This window comes from Hibiscus syriacus, unplaced genomic scaffold, assembly GCF_006381635.1.
Source record: "Hibiscus syriacus cultivar Baekdansim isolate YM2019G1 unplaced genomic scaffold, ASM638163v2 tig00111640_pilon, whole genome shotgun sequence".
Taxonomy (NCBI): domain Eukaryota; kingdom Viridiplantae; phylum Streptophyta; class Magnoliopsida; order Malvales; family Malvaceae; genus Hibiscus; species Hibiscus syriacus.
In genome coordinates this window covers 1386948-1404960 of record NW_024063142.1, presented here as the reverse complement: position 1 = coordinate 1404960, position 18013 = coordinate 1386948, and the positions used below count along the sequence as shown (strand labels likewise).

At 38.1% G+C, this 18013-nt stretch overlaps 4 protein-coding genes and 1 pseudogene across 6 annotated transcripts; all 5 read left to right on the top strand.

The window, feature by feature from the left end:
* The first annotated feature begins 983 nt into the window (after nt 1-983).
* Nucleotides 984-17550, top strand: LOC120166474 (probable E3 ubiquitin-protein ligase XERICO). Of its 3 annotated transcripts, none has more exons than XM_039175730.1 (3): nt 984-1112; nt 1160-1756; nt 17537-17550. In XM_039175730.1, exons 1-2 carry the CDS (start codon nt 1076-1078, stop codon nt 1720-1722), a joined length of 600 nt encoding a protein of 199 aa, XP_039031661.1. In that variant the 5' UTR covers nt 984-1075; the 3' UTR covers nt 1723-1756; nt 17537-17550. The 3 variants fall into 3 exon arrangements, with proteins under 3 accessions (XP_039031661.1, XP_039031660.1, XP_039031663.1); XM_039175732.1 differs by lacking the exon at nt 17537-17550 and having other exon boundaries at nt 987-1112; nt 1160-1283; nt 1320-1968; XM_039175729.1 differs by lacking the exon at nt 17537-17550 and having other exon boundaries at nt 985-1112; nt 1160-1968.
* Nucleotides 4766-9031, top strand: LOC120166559 (brefeldin A-inhibited guanine nucleotide-exchange protein 5-like). The gene is made up of 7 exons (XM_039175802.1): nt 4766-4811; nt 7527-7560; nt 7694-7959; nt 8182-8360; nt 8455-8536; nt 8855-8946; nt 9020-9031. Exons 2-7 carry the CDS (start codon nt 7541-7543, stop codon nt 9029-9031), a joined length of 651 nt encoding a protein of 216 aa, XP_039031733.1. The 5' UTR covers nt 4766-4811; nt 7527-7540.
* LOC120166478 lies at nt 8843-9590 on the top strand (annotated as a pseudogene).
* On the top strand, nt 11659-13533 carry LOC120166470 (pectinesterase-like). The gene is made up of 2 exons (XM_039175726.1): nt 11659-12726; nt 12803-13533. Exons 1-2 carry the CDS (start codon nt 11688-11690, stop codon nt 13492-13494), a joined length of 1731 nt encoding a protein of 576 aa, XP_039031657.1. The 5' UTR covers nt 11659-11687; the 3' UTR covers nt 13495-13533.
* Nucleotides 14047-16624, top strand: LOC120166558 (putative pectinesterase/pectinesterase inhibitor 45). The gene is made up of 3 exons (XM_039175801.1): nt 14047-15485; nt 15591-15751; nt 15863-16624. Exons 1-3 carry the CDS (start codon nt 14047-14049, stop codon nt 16552-16554), a joined length of 2292 nt encoding a protein of 763 aa, XP_039031732.1. The 3' UTR covers nt 16555-16624.
* Nucleotides 17551-18013: the final 463 nt, after the last annotated feature.

Below are 18013 nucleotides of genomic sequence, written 5' to 3'. Positions count from 1 at the left end.
ATCTTAACCTCTACGGAATCTCATAGTACAAAGGTTTTTCTGTATACGTGCTTTGATACTTCATCAGTAGGAAGAGTTATACAATATGTGTTCCTACATTTTATCGCGAAAGTTGACACCAAATATAAAATTCCATCAATTTCTTATACTCCATTAAGTATTCTTAAATATAAATGTCTAGAAGCAAATAATTTTTTATATATAACATTAAATTATTGAATTACGTTTATATATGATATAGTGGAATTTACTCCTTAATTTAGATTGACAATGCGATTTCTAATAAATGCCCAGAAGTTTAAATTTCTCTTTTTATCTTACTGTTTAAGAAAAATTGAACATTGCAGCAGCGATTTTAGTGCTAGGCAGCCTTTTGACGTATTTCCATTACCAAGTTGCTTACGAAGCAAACACCATATTCACTCAATACATCCACAGGACCACAATCTCATGATCCGATCCAGTTGCTTCACTTTAAATATTTTTAGAACCCGATAACTTTAAACGAATGCAGTTAAAATTTAAAAAATATATAACGGAAAATGGTTGTCCCTTTTTTCTATATGTATGAAGTAAGGGGGAGGTAAGATAGTAGACTACCCTAACATCATGTTGAGAGCAGCTTCCGTAAGAGACCTCCAAATTATGAAATATCCTCCGTGGGACTCGATCTCACAACCACAAAATTAAGAACCTTGTGCTCTATCAACTGAATTGTATGATCATTTCTAAAAAGTATATAACGGACCATTATATATATATAAAATTTAATCCATGTGTTATCTCCTAGTTTTTTTTTCCTTTTCCTTAGTGCGATTAATATTTCCAATTAAATACCCCCCCAAAAATAATGAAAGATACTTGAGATTATCGACCACCGTCCTTGTGAGCTGTGACTTACACGATTGCACGCGAATGGTGGCGTAATCACTCACTTGGCACCCTCCAACCTCCCTCCCGTCTCTATCTTTCCTTTCTTCAAAAGCTTTACTCGCACACCGACAAGATTCCAACAAAGCAATCCACCATCTCTCCCCACTTGGGCTTCCCCCCTCCTTTTATATAACTCCCCAAGATGCTCCTCAAATCCCCCCCCCTTTTCCTTTCCCTTCCATTCTCTTGAGAAATTACTTTCAATTCTCTTCCCCTTCATTCTTCTTTTTTCTTTCAAAATTTCCAATGAGTTTCTTTGTAGAAGATCCGGGGTTAATCGTCACCCACCTCCTTTACAAAACAGCTGTTGTTTTAGCAGTTTTAAGATGGGTCTTGTCTTGGCTACTTAGTTTCAAAGACATGAGCCTATTTAGTATCGTTTTATCTTCCGACTCCCAGGACAACTCTTCTTCTTCATCTTCCTCTGTTTCTTCGCAAATGATTAGAGACAGTCTGGCGCTGACGAACTTTGAAGATGCTAAGGAAAGGATGCCTTGGGTTTCCGACACGTGTGCGGTCTGCTTGAGTCAGCTGAAGGAAGGCGACGAGGTCAGAGAGTTGAGGAATTGTTGCCACGTGTTCCATAGAGATTGCATTGACAGATGGGTTGACTACGATGAAGATCAAGACCACGATCACGTTCAAGAAGACGACGACAATCACAAGACTTGCCCCCTTTGCAGGGCCCCTTTGCTCACTTCTTCACAATGCTTGGTGTGGCCTAAGAATGAACCCAGCTGGGCCGTCGAGCGACTTCTTTACCTATTTGGGGACGATCTTCTCCCTTGATCCACGCCATTTACCTATTCTCTACATCTTCTTCGTCTTCTTCCTTTACATATTGTTTTCTCAATTAATCATTGAGATGGAGCTTGGAGCAATGGTTATTGTATATTTTAGTAGTCAGTCGATAGTTTCAGCTTAGCGAAAAGGGTCAATTTTGTTATTTGGAGTGGTCAAGTGGTCTAAACTCTAGAAGCTTGACCCTTTTAATAGTGGTGTGTATATATATAAATGAATACGTCTTAATTTTAATTTTTGTTTTCATTAAGTGCCTATCATCTCTTGAGCAAAAATACCATGTGAAATTATAAAACTGTATGGGTTGTGTATACCTATACTTTATTTTTTAAAGGAGCTTTCTACTTTCCAGTGAGTGGAAGAACTGGTCAATAACTTTAGTTCAATGAAGCCTTTGATTGCCTATCTTTTTAAGTCTCTAGTCTAAGTGGTAGTTATCACTGCCATTAATTTTTTGGGTAAACTACACATTTAATATTCTAACTATTATTTTTGCTATGTTTTAATCTTTTAACTATTATTATTTTTAAATCATGCATAACATTACGTTTTATTTTCATTTTGGTCACTGACTTGTTAGAAAATTAAAGAACCATAGACGTTATATTTTAAAAAATAAATAACGACATGGCATTACCAAAACAATACTATAGGTATAATTTTGAAATATAAAATAGTTCAGTGATCAAAACAAAATAAAAGTGATAGTCAAAATACTAAACGTGTAATTTACCTAATTTTTTATACGGTTATCTTTGGACCGCACATGGTTCATTTTATTTAAAGTTTTTTCCTTTGTGCAGGTCGCTCTTTCATACTTTAGAAATAAGTTTAATAATGGAATACGAATCGTGAAAATGGAAAAAGGAAAGTAGGAAAAAAAATGAGCGGTTGTTGATAGATAATCAAGAATCTTCATTAGTGACATGGCTGCAACTGTTTTGCCTTTGTTTCTAGGCTCATTTGTATGGTATGAAAAAAATGAGCGGTTGGTTTTTTGAAGCACATCAAATGTTTTTCATGAGATTATTTTTCATGCTGATCCTCCTGTTTGATGATTTCTTTTGTTAACGAAAGACTCTTTGGATCGATTCATTGTATTTTATTGGTATGAGTATTCTTTTTCTCTATTCAGGGTCATGGAGATTTTTAACGAGACTCGTATTAATATTTTTGTATTACCGTTTGTAGTCATGCATTTCACCAAAAAGAAAAGAAAAAAAGAAACCCTCTTTTCACTCTTCAATCTTAATTTTGTTTTTGTTTTATATTCTTTCCAGAAAAATAAGTGTAAGCGAAGCGAAGGGGACTGTATTTTATGCTCTAATGCTATGGAAACAAGGGACCATCTGTTCTTACTATGTCCAATGACTATTTCCTTATGGGATTCTATAATGAACCTTAATGGGTTGAGAATTTCTACTTCGTCATGGGAAGACATGGAAAGATGGGCATGTAATGCTTGGAAAGGTAAATCGCTTCTCACAACAATATTAAAAATTGCTTGGTATGCTTATATATATACTCTATGGGAGGAAAGAAACCGAAGAATGTTTCGAGGTAGCGCAAAAACAACCGAGGATCTCCTCAAAGTCATTAAGGAAAGCGTAGGAATACAATTGAAAGGGAAACAAATCAACATAATTGATAGTATAAACCTCACTCTTTGTGATTATTGGGGTATTGTCTAACCGATCATTTTCTTTTGTATAGTTGAATGTTGAACTATGTTGATGATTGTACTTTAGCAGAATTGTGATTCTTTCGAGCAATACAAATTTGAATTATCTAAAAAAAATAAGTGTAAGAAGAAAATATGTGGCTAAATTGAAGAGTCAACCGAATAGTATGTGTGCTAATTCAATTGGTGGGGTGATTTTTCATCCAATAGGTTTGGGTTCCACCACATAGGATCATTAACATTTCTTGATGCAGTCCAACAATGGTGGGGGGAGTCAATCTCCCATATGCTACTCCTCATTTCAATCTTTTTTTCAAAAGGCCCTTTTACGGATCCTCCATGAGGCATCCATGAAGTTCAAACCGACCATCTCTGTTTTACTAAAAAAGGGACGATTTACCATAGGAGCATACTTGTTGATATATGCTCCCCCAATAGTACGATAGAGATATTCAAACGGTTAATTCAGTCACTGATCAAATCAATTTTTTATAAACCAAATCAGTTAAACTTTTTTCTTTAACCATTAATTGAATCGAACTTTTTTTTAAAAAATATTAACCAAACATAATAAAGTTTGATTATTTCACTCGGTTAACCTGATTAACCGATTTTTTTAATAATTTTTAATTAGATTAATTGACTTTAATAGAAGTATTTTTTTTCTGGGTTAAAATTTAATTAGGTATTAACAATTTAATGAGCTTATTGTGGTTAAAATATAACTTGATCTTAATTCTTAATGCGTTTTAGCTTAAAATATGTATTTAATATATGTATATATATATATATAATAATTTCGATTAATCAATTGATTCGAATCAAATTAACCGTATGAATATTTAAAAAAGTAACCGTTTCTCGATCGAATTAATTGAACTAATTCGTTTCGATCGATTAATTCGGTTAAAACCGAATAATGAACACCCCTAACCATCCAAGACTACCCAACGAAGTAATCCTCACAAACCCTTGCTACATGTTAAAAAGAGATGAGCTCAACAGATCCGCTTGACTAAGTCCTAAATAAAGTAATACACGATCGTTTGATTCTCCATTTAAGGTCACTGAATACGATAAAGATTCTACATCATGTATCACTTTTCCTGTACTTTTTTTAATGCAAATGATAACAGTTTGTTTATTAAAAAAGAAAAATTAAAAATTACAACGACATTTTTCTCTCGGCAAATATAATTTTTATTAGAATAAACATAAGAACAAGTCAAATAAAATGTCTTGTTCAAAACATCCCTAAACCTAAATGGAGGAAAAAAGTACATCATACCCGGTAAAACAAGGACAACACGACACAAAACCAGTCAGGTAAATGTTGTTGGTGCATCTCTTGGTGCGTTGGTGCATCTCATAGAGGTTGGTGGACACCAATTCAGTGAGAATTGTTGAGTTTGTAATTAGTTTTCTGTTACTAATTAGTTAGAAATAGTTTTGAGTTAGTTAGGTGGTTAGATTGGAAGTTTGTATATATATATATGTGTGTGTGTGTATGTGTGTGAACAGATTGTAAATTTATCTGACGTATAGATATGAAAAACAATTTCTCCATTTTCTCATATTACATTTAACATGGTATCAGGCTAGTCCGATTCTACTGGGCCTTTTCCTTCTTGGGCTGGTTCTTTTTTCTTTTATTTCCTCATTTATGAAGCCACTCCGTTTACACCATCACCGAGTTTGTTACGATGCCACCAACGACGATTCCGACGACCGAATCCACGCTCGTTGATTTTAATCACCCGTTGTATCTCCATCCTTCGGATACTCCATGCACGATTTTGATTTCGCATCAACTGTCTGGACCAGACAACTACACCATATGGAGTCGATCGATGCGAATCGTGCTCCTTACCAAGAATAAATTAGGGTTCATCGATGGAGGTTATTGTCGTAATGATTTTCAACCCCCTCTCCTAGCTCAATGGGATAGATGCAACGCCCTTGTGTTTTCATGGATCATCAATTCCGTGAGCAAGGAATTGTCTGTTGGAATTGTTTTTGCGTCAAGCGCAGCGTCAGTTTGGGTAGATCTTAAGGAACGCTTCGATAAGGTAGATGGTTCCTGAGTGTTTTTCCTTCATCGTGAGATTGCGACGATGGTTCAAGGTGAGCTTTCCATTTCTACGTATTTCTCGCGGTTGAAACTCTTGTGGGACGAGTATGATGCATTGGTACCTTATTCGAGTTGTACCTACGAAAATGCTCAGTCCAATTCGAGGCATGTTTCTCATCAAAGGTTGTTCCAGTTCTTGATGGGGTTGAATGATTCATATACTGCCATTCGAAGTCAGTTATTGTTGATGCAACCCTTACCTTCAGTCAACAGTGCCTAACTTCAGTTGTCTGGTGTTGTCCCTCTCATAGATTCTACAACGTTGTACTCCAATGCTTCTGGCAATCGTCGAAGGTTCACTGGAACCTGTGAACACTGTAAGGTGAAGGGCCACAAGAAGGAGAATTGCTATCGCCTTATTGGTTTTCCACCTGACTTCAAGTTCAACAAGAAAAAGGGCTCCCAAGCTGCCATGGTATCTCACTCTGATCGTGAGTTGGTTTCTCCAGCTCCACCAGTCTTCACGTCTGAACAATATCAACAACTTTTGGGGCTTCTGAATCAGGCTTGAACTCAACATTCTAGTCCAGATTCCTCTGCGAATTTGGCAGGTACCTTCTGCTATTTTGCTCATAATTCAATAGAATGGATCCTGAATTATAGAGCAACTGACCATATTCTGTCAGACCTTAAATGCATGATTGATCTTGTGTACTTGATAGACTGCAAAAATCATTGTATGGCCTTAAGCAAGCCTCCAGGCAGTGGAATCTGAAACTAACATAAACATTGGTTTCAAGTGGCTACGTTCAGAGCAAGTATGACTACTCCTTGTTCATCAAGAGGCAACAAGGTAAAATGGCCTTGTTATTAGTCTATGTTGATGATTTGGTAATCACAGGTGATAGTAATGAATTGATTACTGAATTAAAGAAAATGTTGAATAGTCATTTTAAAATGAAGGATTTGGGTGAGCTAAAGTATTTCTTGGGTATTGAGGTATTGAGATCAAAGAAAGGCATACTTTTGAATCAAAGGAAGTATGCACTTCAGTTAATCAAATATACTGGTTTGGAGGAAGCCAAGTCTGTTGCTACTCCTTTAGAACAGAATATGAAGTTGACTACTTTGGATAATGATAAAATTGTGCAGCAAGATACTAAAGATGAATATAATCTAGTTGAAAAGTCAGTTTATCAAAGACTTATTGGGAGGTTGATTTATTTGACATATACAAGGCCTGATATTACATATGCAGTGAATTTTCTCAGTCAATTCATGCAGCAACCTAAGAGATCTCATATGGAGGCAGCCCTAAGAGTAGTTAAGTATGTCAAGAATGAACCAAGACAAGGAGTCTTGTTAAAATCTTCTTCAGATTGTCAAATTTTAGCTTATTGTTATTCAGATTGGGGATCGTGCCCAATGACAAGAAAATCAGTGATAAGTTTTTGCATTAAGATTGGTGATTCACTGGTTTCATGGAAATCAAAGAAGCAAAATGTTGTAGCAAGGTCTTCAGCAGAAGCAGAGTATAGGGCTATGATAGTAGTTACTTCTGAGCTGGTATGGTTGCAAGGCTTACTTGCAGAGCTTAGCATAAAAGGCCTGAAACCTGTAAAACTTTATTGTGACAACAGAGTTGCACTTCAAATAGCTACTAATCCTGTGTATAATGAAAGGAAAAAGCACATTGAAATCAACTATCATTTCGTGAGAGAAAAAATACAGGAAGGGATGATTCAAACAAAACATGTTTCAACACATGAACAACTTGCAGACATCTTGACAAAAGCTTTGGGAAGTCAGCAACATAGTTATCTACTATCCAAGTTAGGAGTTGAAAATGTTTTTCAACATCCAACTTGAGGGGAGTGTTGAGTTTGTAATTAGTTTTCTGTTACTAATTAGTTAGAAGCAGTTTTGAGTTAGTTAGGTAGTTAGATTGGAAGTTTGTATATATATGTGAACAGATTGTAAATTTATCTGATGTATGAATATGAAAAACAATTTCTCCATTTTCTCATATTACATTTAACAAGAGTGACTGGGATATGTTGTTGAAGAGCATAAGGTCTGTATGTATTATGGTTTGATAATAGTTCATAATTTTTTGACAATTAGAATTAATATTTGTTAGTTATACGTAACAATTGGAATTTTTATTGTTATTTATATGTATTTTCGTTACTTTTTCCTATCACCAGAGATGCATCGTACACAACACAACCACTTGAGCTACTCAATGTGTCGGTCCTAGAGAATCCAATGAACCCCTCAATTTTAACAGGAGATTTAAAGGCTCGTACAGGTGGTGAGGTCCAGCAGTTTGATTCTACTGATAATGGGAACATTTCACCGTTTCCATCCTCAAGTTCAGGCATTAATAGCAGCAAAAGAGATACTAATGCATCTCTTTCACAAGATCACAATCAAGAATCTGGGTTACAATCTAACCCAAATGGATCTGAAGGTTAGCTGCTGAGTTGTATCTGTCATCAGTTTATACCATTTATATTCGGAATCAGTTTGCATAACTCTTACAAACTTTTTAAAAAAGTTAAATTCTCCTCTGGTATTATTCTGATGCCCTGTTTTCCTTCATACTATGAGTGAAGGGAAGAGCCTTGTGCTATTGTTGAAACAGCCCAATCCATTCATTAGTAAACCTTATGTGTACATTGTTGTTATGTAGGTATTCCCTCACCATCAGATAAAGCTCAGAAATCTGCTGAAGCTGCTAGTCTCCAACGAATTCAAACGATAGGTCAAAGAATCATGGGGAATATGATGGATAACCTATTTCTTAGAAGTCGTTCTGCAAAATCAAAGAGTGGTACATCAGATATTCCATTTCCTTCTTCACCACTAAAGGTAAGCTAGTCATCTTTGGTTGTGCTGTTTGGTGGTTATCAATTTCCTGCCGTGGATGTTTAATGTTCCCCTATCTGTGGAGGATTAATCACAGGAGATGTTCTATTTATGGGTTCACTTTTACCTTATAGAAGACACTATAGAAGTTCTTGATTATCAGTCTCCACACTCCACCGGTATCAAATATTATTTTATTGGAGCATTGGTTCACATAAGCCTTTAAAAAGATTTTCTTGCTTATTTATTTCACTCGTTATAGAAAAAGAAAAAAATTACTTATTTCACTCAGTTTGTTTTATGTTTACAAAAATCTTTGCTTGCTAAAAGCTATTTTTATCATTTCAAATCCACTAATGCTGAGAGGATATGCCACATCTTCATTTATGCATATAATGTGTAACTGACGTAATATGCCTAATCCTTTATTTAAGGTCACTCACCCCTTGTTTATTTCATTTAATGTTTCTCTAGCTTCCTGAGGGTTGAACCTGAAGCCAAGGATGAGGAGGAAAGCCCCCTTATGGAAACTTTTAGGGGCAAGCGCATCACTCAGTTAATGATTCTAGGTTCTATTGATGGCATTCAGGTTTGCATCTTTGGACATTTTGTCGTGGTATATTTCTGTAATTTTTTACCGATTAAAATGTCTGAACTGGCAGAAAAAGTACTAGGAGAATTTGAAAGCACCTCAGAAGATTGCCATAATGGACGTTTTGTTATCCTCGATAGAGTTTGCTGCATCATATAATTCATATTCTAACCTGAGAACACGTATGCAACACATTCCTGCAGAAATGTAAGAAAAATCACATCTCCTGATTTCAGTGTTTATCATCACCTAATCGGTTCTGGGAGGAAGCTGGCTTTCAAATAACTTCATATCTCGTCAGGCCCCCTCTAAATCTTCTTCGCCAGGAATTGGCAGGAACATGCATTTATTTGGATGTCTTGCGCAAAACAACTTCTGGATTTACTGACAATATAGGACAAAATATAGAATCCAATAGTTCCCAGGATACTGATATATCTTCAGACAACAATGGTTCAAGATTGGCTGAACAGTCTTATGCAGAAACAAAATTAGAAGGAATAGCAGAAGAGAAGTTGGTCTCTTTCTGTGCGCAGGTACTCGGGGACACATCTGACCTCCAGTCTATGATAGGGGAAACTAGTTCGGTGGATATTCATCATGTTCTGTAGTTGCGGTCTCCAATTATTGTTAAGGTATAAAGAATGTCTAGTTGCTTTCTAATAATTATGCTTTGTATGTGAAACAATAATACAATATAGTCTTGCTAAAATCGTATAAGTGCAAATCCATGAATGGCTGTATCAGTATATTTTCAAACATTGATGTTGTCTGTTGAACTATTAGCGCATTGCGTATTGAAGTGAAATGCCTACCTTACTGACATTCTTTCAGTGGATATCTTATAACTCTATTTCTATTGATCAGATTGTTTGCTTGAGATAAGCTCCTTCTTGGAGTCCATATTAATTGTTAATTTACCAACTTGATTCTCTGCTCTTGTGATCTTTTTAGGGTGCAGTTGAAAGCTCTCCTACCTAAACAGTTTTAGCAAATTATTTTGTTGGGAACCTTGCGGAATGATTTTCAGCGTTGCTGCACATTCCATATGAACATAGGCATGAATTATTTTGGGGGTGAGAAAATAGGTCGGAAATTCACTTTTTTTTTTGGTACGGTCCGGGTGCTTATACTTATAGGTATCAGTTAAGAATTAATGTTATCCGATTAAGAAAAATAGGATGTTGGAATTGACATTTTATTTTATTTTATTTTTGTAAGGTTCGAGTGTTTATAGGGATCAGTCAAGAATTTCGTAACATTTTAAGAAAATTTTGCCCATTTAATATGGTACTTCTGTTTTCTTTTTAAATCTTATTTTGATTAAATGGGCAAAACTTCAGTTTAATTCTGATGTGGGTTCTTGGCTTTGAAACTTTTCCTCATGGCAGGAAAGCATAGCGATCAATTTACACATTACAGGGCAGCAGACAAGATGGGAACAGCTGTTGTGCTGAAGAATTGCCTGTCTGCCTTAGTTATAAGCATGTTTGGTCTTACGATGTTTGGAAAAGGAGTTCCCAGCACCGAGAAGGTTCCACTTATCACGTGATGGGCAGTCTCTAACCATGGAGGCCTGTTGTGGCGTTAAGAATCGACAAACCCAATAGAGTAAAAGTGAGTCTTCAGTAACTTCTTTGGCAAAACAATGCAACAAATTAGGCACCAATAGTTTCCCTTTGTTACTTGTACCAACAGATGCTTGAATGTAATCTTTCATTGACCTTTTTAGCAAAGTACAGAGGTTCAGGATGATCAATTGTATACTTCTGCTGCTCGTTAGAAGAGTTGAATTTCTGAACTGCAAGAGCCTCGATAAAAATTTTCATTAGTAGAGTTGAATTTCAGACATTCGATTCCATTAACACCTAAAAGTTGTAACTATTGATCAAGACAGCAAGAAAATGCAGAGGATTGTCAGAAACCAAGGATCTAAAACGAGAGACTTCAACTGCTGGCTGTGGCGTAGGTCCCAATACTACATTCCAGTCAATGCAGAGCAGAGAAGATTAGGATCAAAATTTGACCGTATGACTATTGTGTAAAATTTCTTAATCAATATTTGTATAAAATTTTACTTGTAATTATAAAACCCAACGGTAACTGAATACAGATCCGCAAAACGAGGCTTAGCCTGTGTTGGTGCTTCCTGATGTCGGTTACCGTTGCATATAAAAGAAAAATTGTCGTCCCACGACCTAAACTTTCAATTTTTAAAACCATACCTAAAGTTTAATTATTATTTCATTTAAGTATCACATCGTTAAAAACTTAAATGCGTTGAGTACCTAAACTACCGATTTTGATTCACTTTAGTACTTAAAACTTCAAAAAAAATTCAAAAGTTAATGTTGAATTTTGAACAAGGGTATTAAAATGAAACAAAAACTAAACTTGGTATGCTTTTAAAAAAATTAAAAGTTTAAGTATTAAAATGATCAAAACTGATAATTTAGATACTAAATGCGTAATTTACCCATATTTTTATTAAACAAGTCTATAGATAATCCCACTTGCCACTTCAAGAGTGCATTACAAGTTTGCCCTTAACCATTAAATTTAGCGAAAATCGTGTTTGATGCTACTACAGCTACTAATTAGCTCATTATTAAACTGACAAATCTTGAGTCTTGATCCCCTCATCTTCTAGTATTTAAGACCACCAAAATACTATCAGTTCTCTTCATAATTTCCCTTAAGACTTAGCTTCTAACTCTAGTCATCGGCTTCCGTCGAAAATGCCCATCTCCGGTGATGCTGGATTTGTGACATCCCAGCGTAGGAAAAAGCTTTTCTTGGCTCTCTTTCCGTCTATCCTTGTCGTCACTGCTATCGTTGTCTTTGCCACCACCATTTCCAAAAGGAAATCCAGCGACGAAAGCAGCAATAACACTGCAGCAGCTCACTCCATCATCAAATCATCATGTAGCGCCACATTGTACCCACAGTTATGCTTCTCAACTATCTCTTCAGCCCGAAATGCTAAGACCGAAATCAAGAACCCCAAGGATGTTATAGAACTGTCATTGAACTTGACGGTAAGTGCTGTCCAGAGTAACTATTTATCCATCAAGAAGCTCATCAGTACCCACCGGAAGAGCCTCACGAAGCGCGAAATGACCGCCCTCTATGATTGTCTCGAACTGGAGGATGAAACTTTGGATGAGCTATTCAAAGCGGAACAAGATCTCGTAGATTATCCCGACTTCAAAAAGTCGATTTCTCAACACGCTGATGATCTCAGGAGCCTTCTTAGTGCTGCAATGACCAACCAAGAAACTTGCCTCGACGGGTTTTCTCACGATCGTGCTGATAAAAAGTTGAGGCAAGCGATACTCGATGGGCAGATGCATGTTTTCCGTATGTGCAGCAATGCCCTGGCAATGATCAAGAACTTGACCGACACGGACATGGCAAGCCAGGGTTATCCATCATCCGGGAGGCAACTTAAGGAGCAAGACGAAACCGAGTGGCCTGAATGGTTGTCGCCGGGAGATAGGAGACTATTACAGGCGACAACAGTGACTCCTAACGTAACCGTGGCGGCTGATGGCAGTGGTGATTTCCTCACGGTGTCTGAGGCGGTGGCGTCTGCGCCGGAGAGAAGCAAGACTAGGTACATTATAAAGATTAAAGCTGGAGTGTATAGGGAAAACGTGGATGTTCCTAGGAGGAAAACCAATCTCATGTTCGTGGGAGATGGGAGGGTCAACACCATCATCACTGCTAGCAGAAATGTCGTTGATGGCAGCACCACTTTCAACTCTTCCACTGTCGGTGAGTACCCCGTTTAAAATTTTGAATGAACAATGAAGTTGAAATTGAACAATTTGTATCTTAATCATTTTTGCAGCTGCTGTGGGGGACGGATTCTTGGCCAGGGACATAACATTTCAGAATACGGCTGGACCATCGAAGCACCAAGCAGTAGCACTTCGCGTTGGATCGGACTTATCAGCATTCTACAGGTGTGACATGTTAGCATACCAGGACACTCTCTATGTCCACAGCCTTCGTCAGTTCTATTCAGAATGCCATATTGCAGGCACCGTGGACTTCATTTTCGGAAATGCAGCAGCCGTGTTCCAAGACTGCGACATCCATGCTCGTCGGCCCGATCGGAACCAAAGGAACATGGTCACCGCACAAGGCCGCGATGACCCGAACCAGAACACTGGCCTCGTGATCCAGAAATGCAGGATCGACGCTACACATGACTTAGAAGCCGTGAAGGCCAATTTTTCTACCTATTTAGGGATACCATGGAAGCAATATTCGAGAACCGTTATCATGCAATCCGTCATAAGTGATATTATTCATCCCGCTGGTTGGTTCCCGTGGAATGGTGATTTTGCACTAAACACTTTGACATATCGGGAGTATCAGAACAACGGCCCTGGCGCAAACGCGTCAAGTAGGGTTACATGGACGGGGTATAGTTTGATCACCAATGCATTGGAGGCTCAAAGCTATACTGCTCGGAATTTTATCGCCGGAGCTAATTGGTTAAACGCAACCGGCTTTCCTTTCTCTCTTGATCTTTGAGTAATGTCGAAGTTTAGATAAATTCTTAAGACGATTCACTAACAAGTATATGAAGTACAAACTTTCCCCTTCTTCATGCATTCGTCTTAATAAACGACCGGAGTTCATCGGAAAAGCAAGTGCCGACAGGTCACAAGTTAGTTTATAGCTTTAACAGTCGACCAGAACCACAGAAAAAAAATGTGTTTTTTTCCCATGTTTGGAATTAATCTTCTAAAATTGAAGCTAATTTAACACAGCAGCCATTTTTAGCATGCGGTTGAAAGCAATTGAAGCCCAATGTGAATGATAGACACGGAGGGAAATGCGGTGAGGAGAGAAGAAAAGTGTATCATTCATTAGAATAGGATGCCTAAAACTTCTCCTGCCCAGACTTCATTTGTATGTTTCATGGCAATAAGATTGAAGCTGAAAATCCGAACCAAGAAGAAGGGTGACAAGGGAAGAGACAAAGGGATATATAATCACATTGGGTTTCCTTGGTTGCCCTCTCTGCCTTAGCTTGAAACTAAGGCAGAGAGAACTCTCTGCCTCAGCCCAAGATTGATAAAAATGGTGTTCCAAGATTTTGATTTTATACAAGAACGTCGGAGACAGGAGAGACAAAGGGTACTCAAAAAGAGGATAACCATTGCCTTGTCTATCTTAGTCCTTGCTGGTATTGCGGCAGCGGTTGCCATGGCTTTTGTTTCTATGAAAAGTAGCACCGAAAATAGTAACAAAAAGGAGAACAAAGGTGATAGTAATAACTATCATCAACCTCCTCCATCAACCCCGCCAGCAACCCCACCACCGTCTCCTAAACCTCCCAAACCATCCGGTCCGAACGCTCCTCCTCCAAAACCATCATCTCCCAAAGCTACGAAAGCTCCGGCGCCATCTCCTCGAAAACCATCATCTGCTCCGGCTCCATTTCCAAAACCACCATCACCTACACCGGCTCCGGCTCCATTTCCAAAACCACCATCACCTACACCAGTTCCGGCTCCATTTCTAAAACCTCCATCATCTACACCAGCTTCATCTCCATCACCTTTACCAGCACCATTATCTCTACCTCTATTACCTGCACGAATACCATCATCTCTACCTCCATCACCTGCACCAAAGCCTTCATCTCCATCACCTGCACCAATACCATCATCTCTACCTCCATTACCTGAACCAATACCATCATCTCCATCTTCATCTCCTTCAACAGCACCATCACCTCTACCTCCATTATTTGCACCAATACCATTAAATCCGCCAACTCCAGCTCCAGCTCTTGCACCATCAGCAGCACCCAAAGAATTAGTGACATCGTTTTGCGAGGGTACAACTTACAAGAGCTTATGTTCGGACACTCTTGCGAAGATTATAGCACAAAATCCAAATTCGGTGACTCAACCCACAGAACTTGTCAAGTCTTTCATCATGTCAACGACTGAAGAGCTCAATAAGGCCTTTGCCAAAGCCAGCACGATCATATTGCATACCGAATTGGAGAGAAAAGCGTTTGATGTTTGTAGAGAAGTGATGGAAAATGCCAAGGACGAATTACAGAGTTCTGTTGATAGAATAGGAACAATTGTTCCAGGGAAGCAAACAACCGATGGGGACTTGACCACTTGGTTAAGTGCTGTAATGTCGTACCAGGAAACGTGTGTCGATAGCTTCCCTGAGGGGCTATTGAAGCTCCAGTTCGGTACTACCCTCAACAGTAGCGAGGTTCATACTAGCAATTCCCTTGCCGTGGTTTGTGAATTGGCTAGATTGATGAACCCACATCAGGAGAAGCCAACCCTCAAACGCGGCCTCTTACAAACCAGATTTCCTTTGTTGGCCGAGGATGGGCTTCCCAGCTGGATAAACGATGAAGAACACAGGCTGTTGAAGGAAGAGGAAGATGACACGCTGACACCAAATGTAACCGTGGCACAAGACGGTACCGGAAAGTTCAAAACAATTAATGAAGCACTTGCTGCCATGCCACCAACATATGAAGGAAGGTATGCTATATATATAATAATGATCCATCATTGAATTCACCTGATCATCTCCGTCATAATTCTCATTCATACATAGACATTTATCCACTTTCAACCTGCATACAGGTATGTGATATTTGTCAAGAAAGGAGTATATGCCGAGACTGTAATCATTACAAAGAAGATGGTGAACCTTACCATGTATGGTGAAGGATCACAAAAGTCCATTATCACAGGGGATAAAAATTTTGTCGATGGAATCCCCACTTACCATACCGCAACTTTTGGTATGTTGACGATTACTTTAAGCTTTGGAACTGAACTCATAATTCAGAAACTTGTTCATTTTTGTTCCAACTTTGAGATATAATGAGATGCTTTTTTTGTTTTTGTTTCAGTGGTTGCTGCCCCTGGATTTATGGCAAAAAGCATGGGATTCAAAAACACCGCAGGGCCCAACAAACATCAAGCAGTGGCCGCGAGAGTCTCCGGCGATAAGGCGATTTTCCTTAACTGTCGATTCGAGGGGTTCCAAGACACCTTATACGCGCATACTCACCGCCAGTTCTATCGAAGTTGCGTGATCACCGGCACCATAGATTTCATCTTCGGTGACGCAGCCTCCGTGTTCCAGAACTGCTTGATTTACGTAAGGCAACCCAACCCCAACCAAAAGAACATCATCACTGCCCAAGGGAGGAAAGACAAGCACGAAACGACCGGCTTTGTGCTACAAAACTGTAATATATTACCAGAAGCACCATTTAAAGTGGTCTCAAATCAATTCCAAAGCTACCTAGGCAGGCCCTGGAAGCTATACTCGAGGACCATCATAATGCAATCACTGATCGAGGACTTCATTGACCCTGCCGGGTGGCTTGAATGGCAAGGCGACTTTGCACTTAACACCCTTTTCTACGGAGAGTTCAACAACACAGGGCCTGGCGCGAGAACTGACCGTAGAGTGAAGTGGGCAGGGAGAAGGGATATTAACAAGGAAGAAGCCATGAAATATACAGTAGAAACATTCTTAGAAGGTACATGGGTAAAGGAAGCAGGCGCTAATGTTCGTATGGGACTGGGGAGTTAAGGATTCATTTTCCTCGTCTTTGATTATCTCATGAAAAACAGTAGTAGTAAACTGAGATAATTCAATGCCGTGAATATTGATGTTTTTTAATGTCCCTCTCGTGAAAAAGATTTGAGCTTAATCACATTATTTAAATTTATTTTTAATAAGCTTCAACTAAATCAATAAATAATCGAATATCATGTTATTGTATATCAAAAGGCTTAGTACCCATAAAAAGAGAGAAAAACATGCAACGTATTATACAAAAGTTTCCTCTTCATTTTTCTATGAACCTTAAGAAATGATTACAAATGAAATTCAGAATAATTTATAGGTTTGTATAAGTATTTTTTAGGATAGGTTTGTATGGTCATTAGTAGTTGACTTTTTATACTTCAACTTTTCAATCTATATTAGGGTAAATTACAGAAATGGTCATTAATATTTGAGTAAGTTTTCGTTTTTCCCCACTAAAGTAACAAATTAGTCACAAACATTATCGATTTGTAACAAAACGGTCATTCTCCATTAACAGTAGTCACTGCAGTAGCAAAATGCTGATGCGGCACATTAGTTGACATATGTGGTCCTATTTGACCATACAGGCTGACTTATCTTAAGAACCCATTCATTTTCCCTTATTTTCTTAGCAACCAAACAATCATTTTCTTCCCTAAACCAATTCAAACAAATCTCTATTCCATCAAGAAATGATTCTCTGTAATTCTTTTATCACAAATTTCTCAAATGTGTCCGTTAGCACAGATCTGGAAATCACCAATACCATGTGATCTTGCCAATCGATTCTTCTTTATTCCATGTGAGGCATCATCATCATCTATCTCCATGGTTCGTCCTAAAAGTGCAACTATTATCTTCATCCCTAGTAGAGCGACCAATTTGTTACAAATCGATAACATGAGTGACTAATTTGTTACTTTTGAAACTTTTCAGTATAGAAAACGAAAATTTATTTAAATTTTAGTGATCGTCTGTACAGTTTACCTTTTTTAAAAAATTATCAAGTCAAGTCAAATTTGATATCAAATCGACCCACATAAGCTTTCACTGGTTTTTGCTCGTGGCCGTGGTAGCTCAAGAAACAGTAGTAAAAACAATTAAAATGCAGTAAAACGCGTGATGGAATTGTCGCCATCGGTTTCCCGTAATCAGTAAGTTAAGCCGGCCAGACCCGTTCAAGAAGACGTAGTCGCGAGTTCTGAAAGTTTCCAAGCAGTTGGACAAATGGAAAGTGGAAACTGCTTGTGACCTGGAAAAATAATTGCCTCTTGGTGTTGATTGAAAACAACGAACGTTTTGTTTTTCAGCAATTGGCCTCTTGCATAGTACAACTTCGTTACAGTTTCCCTGCAAATACTATAAAACTTCAGATTGATGTTGACTCGGCTATTGCCGAATGCCGATTTGTCAACGGAGAAAGAGTATATATATTATACGCAAATTGTACATCAACCGT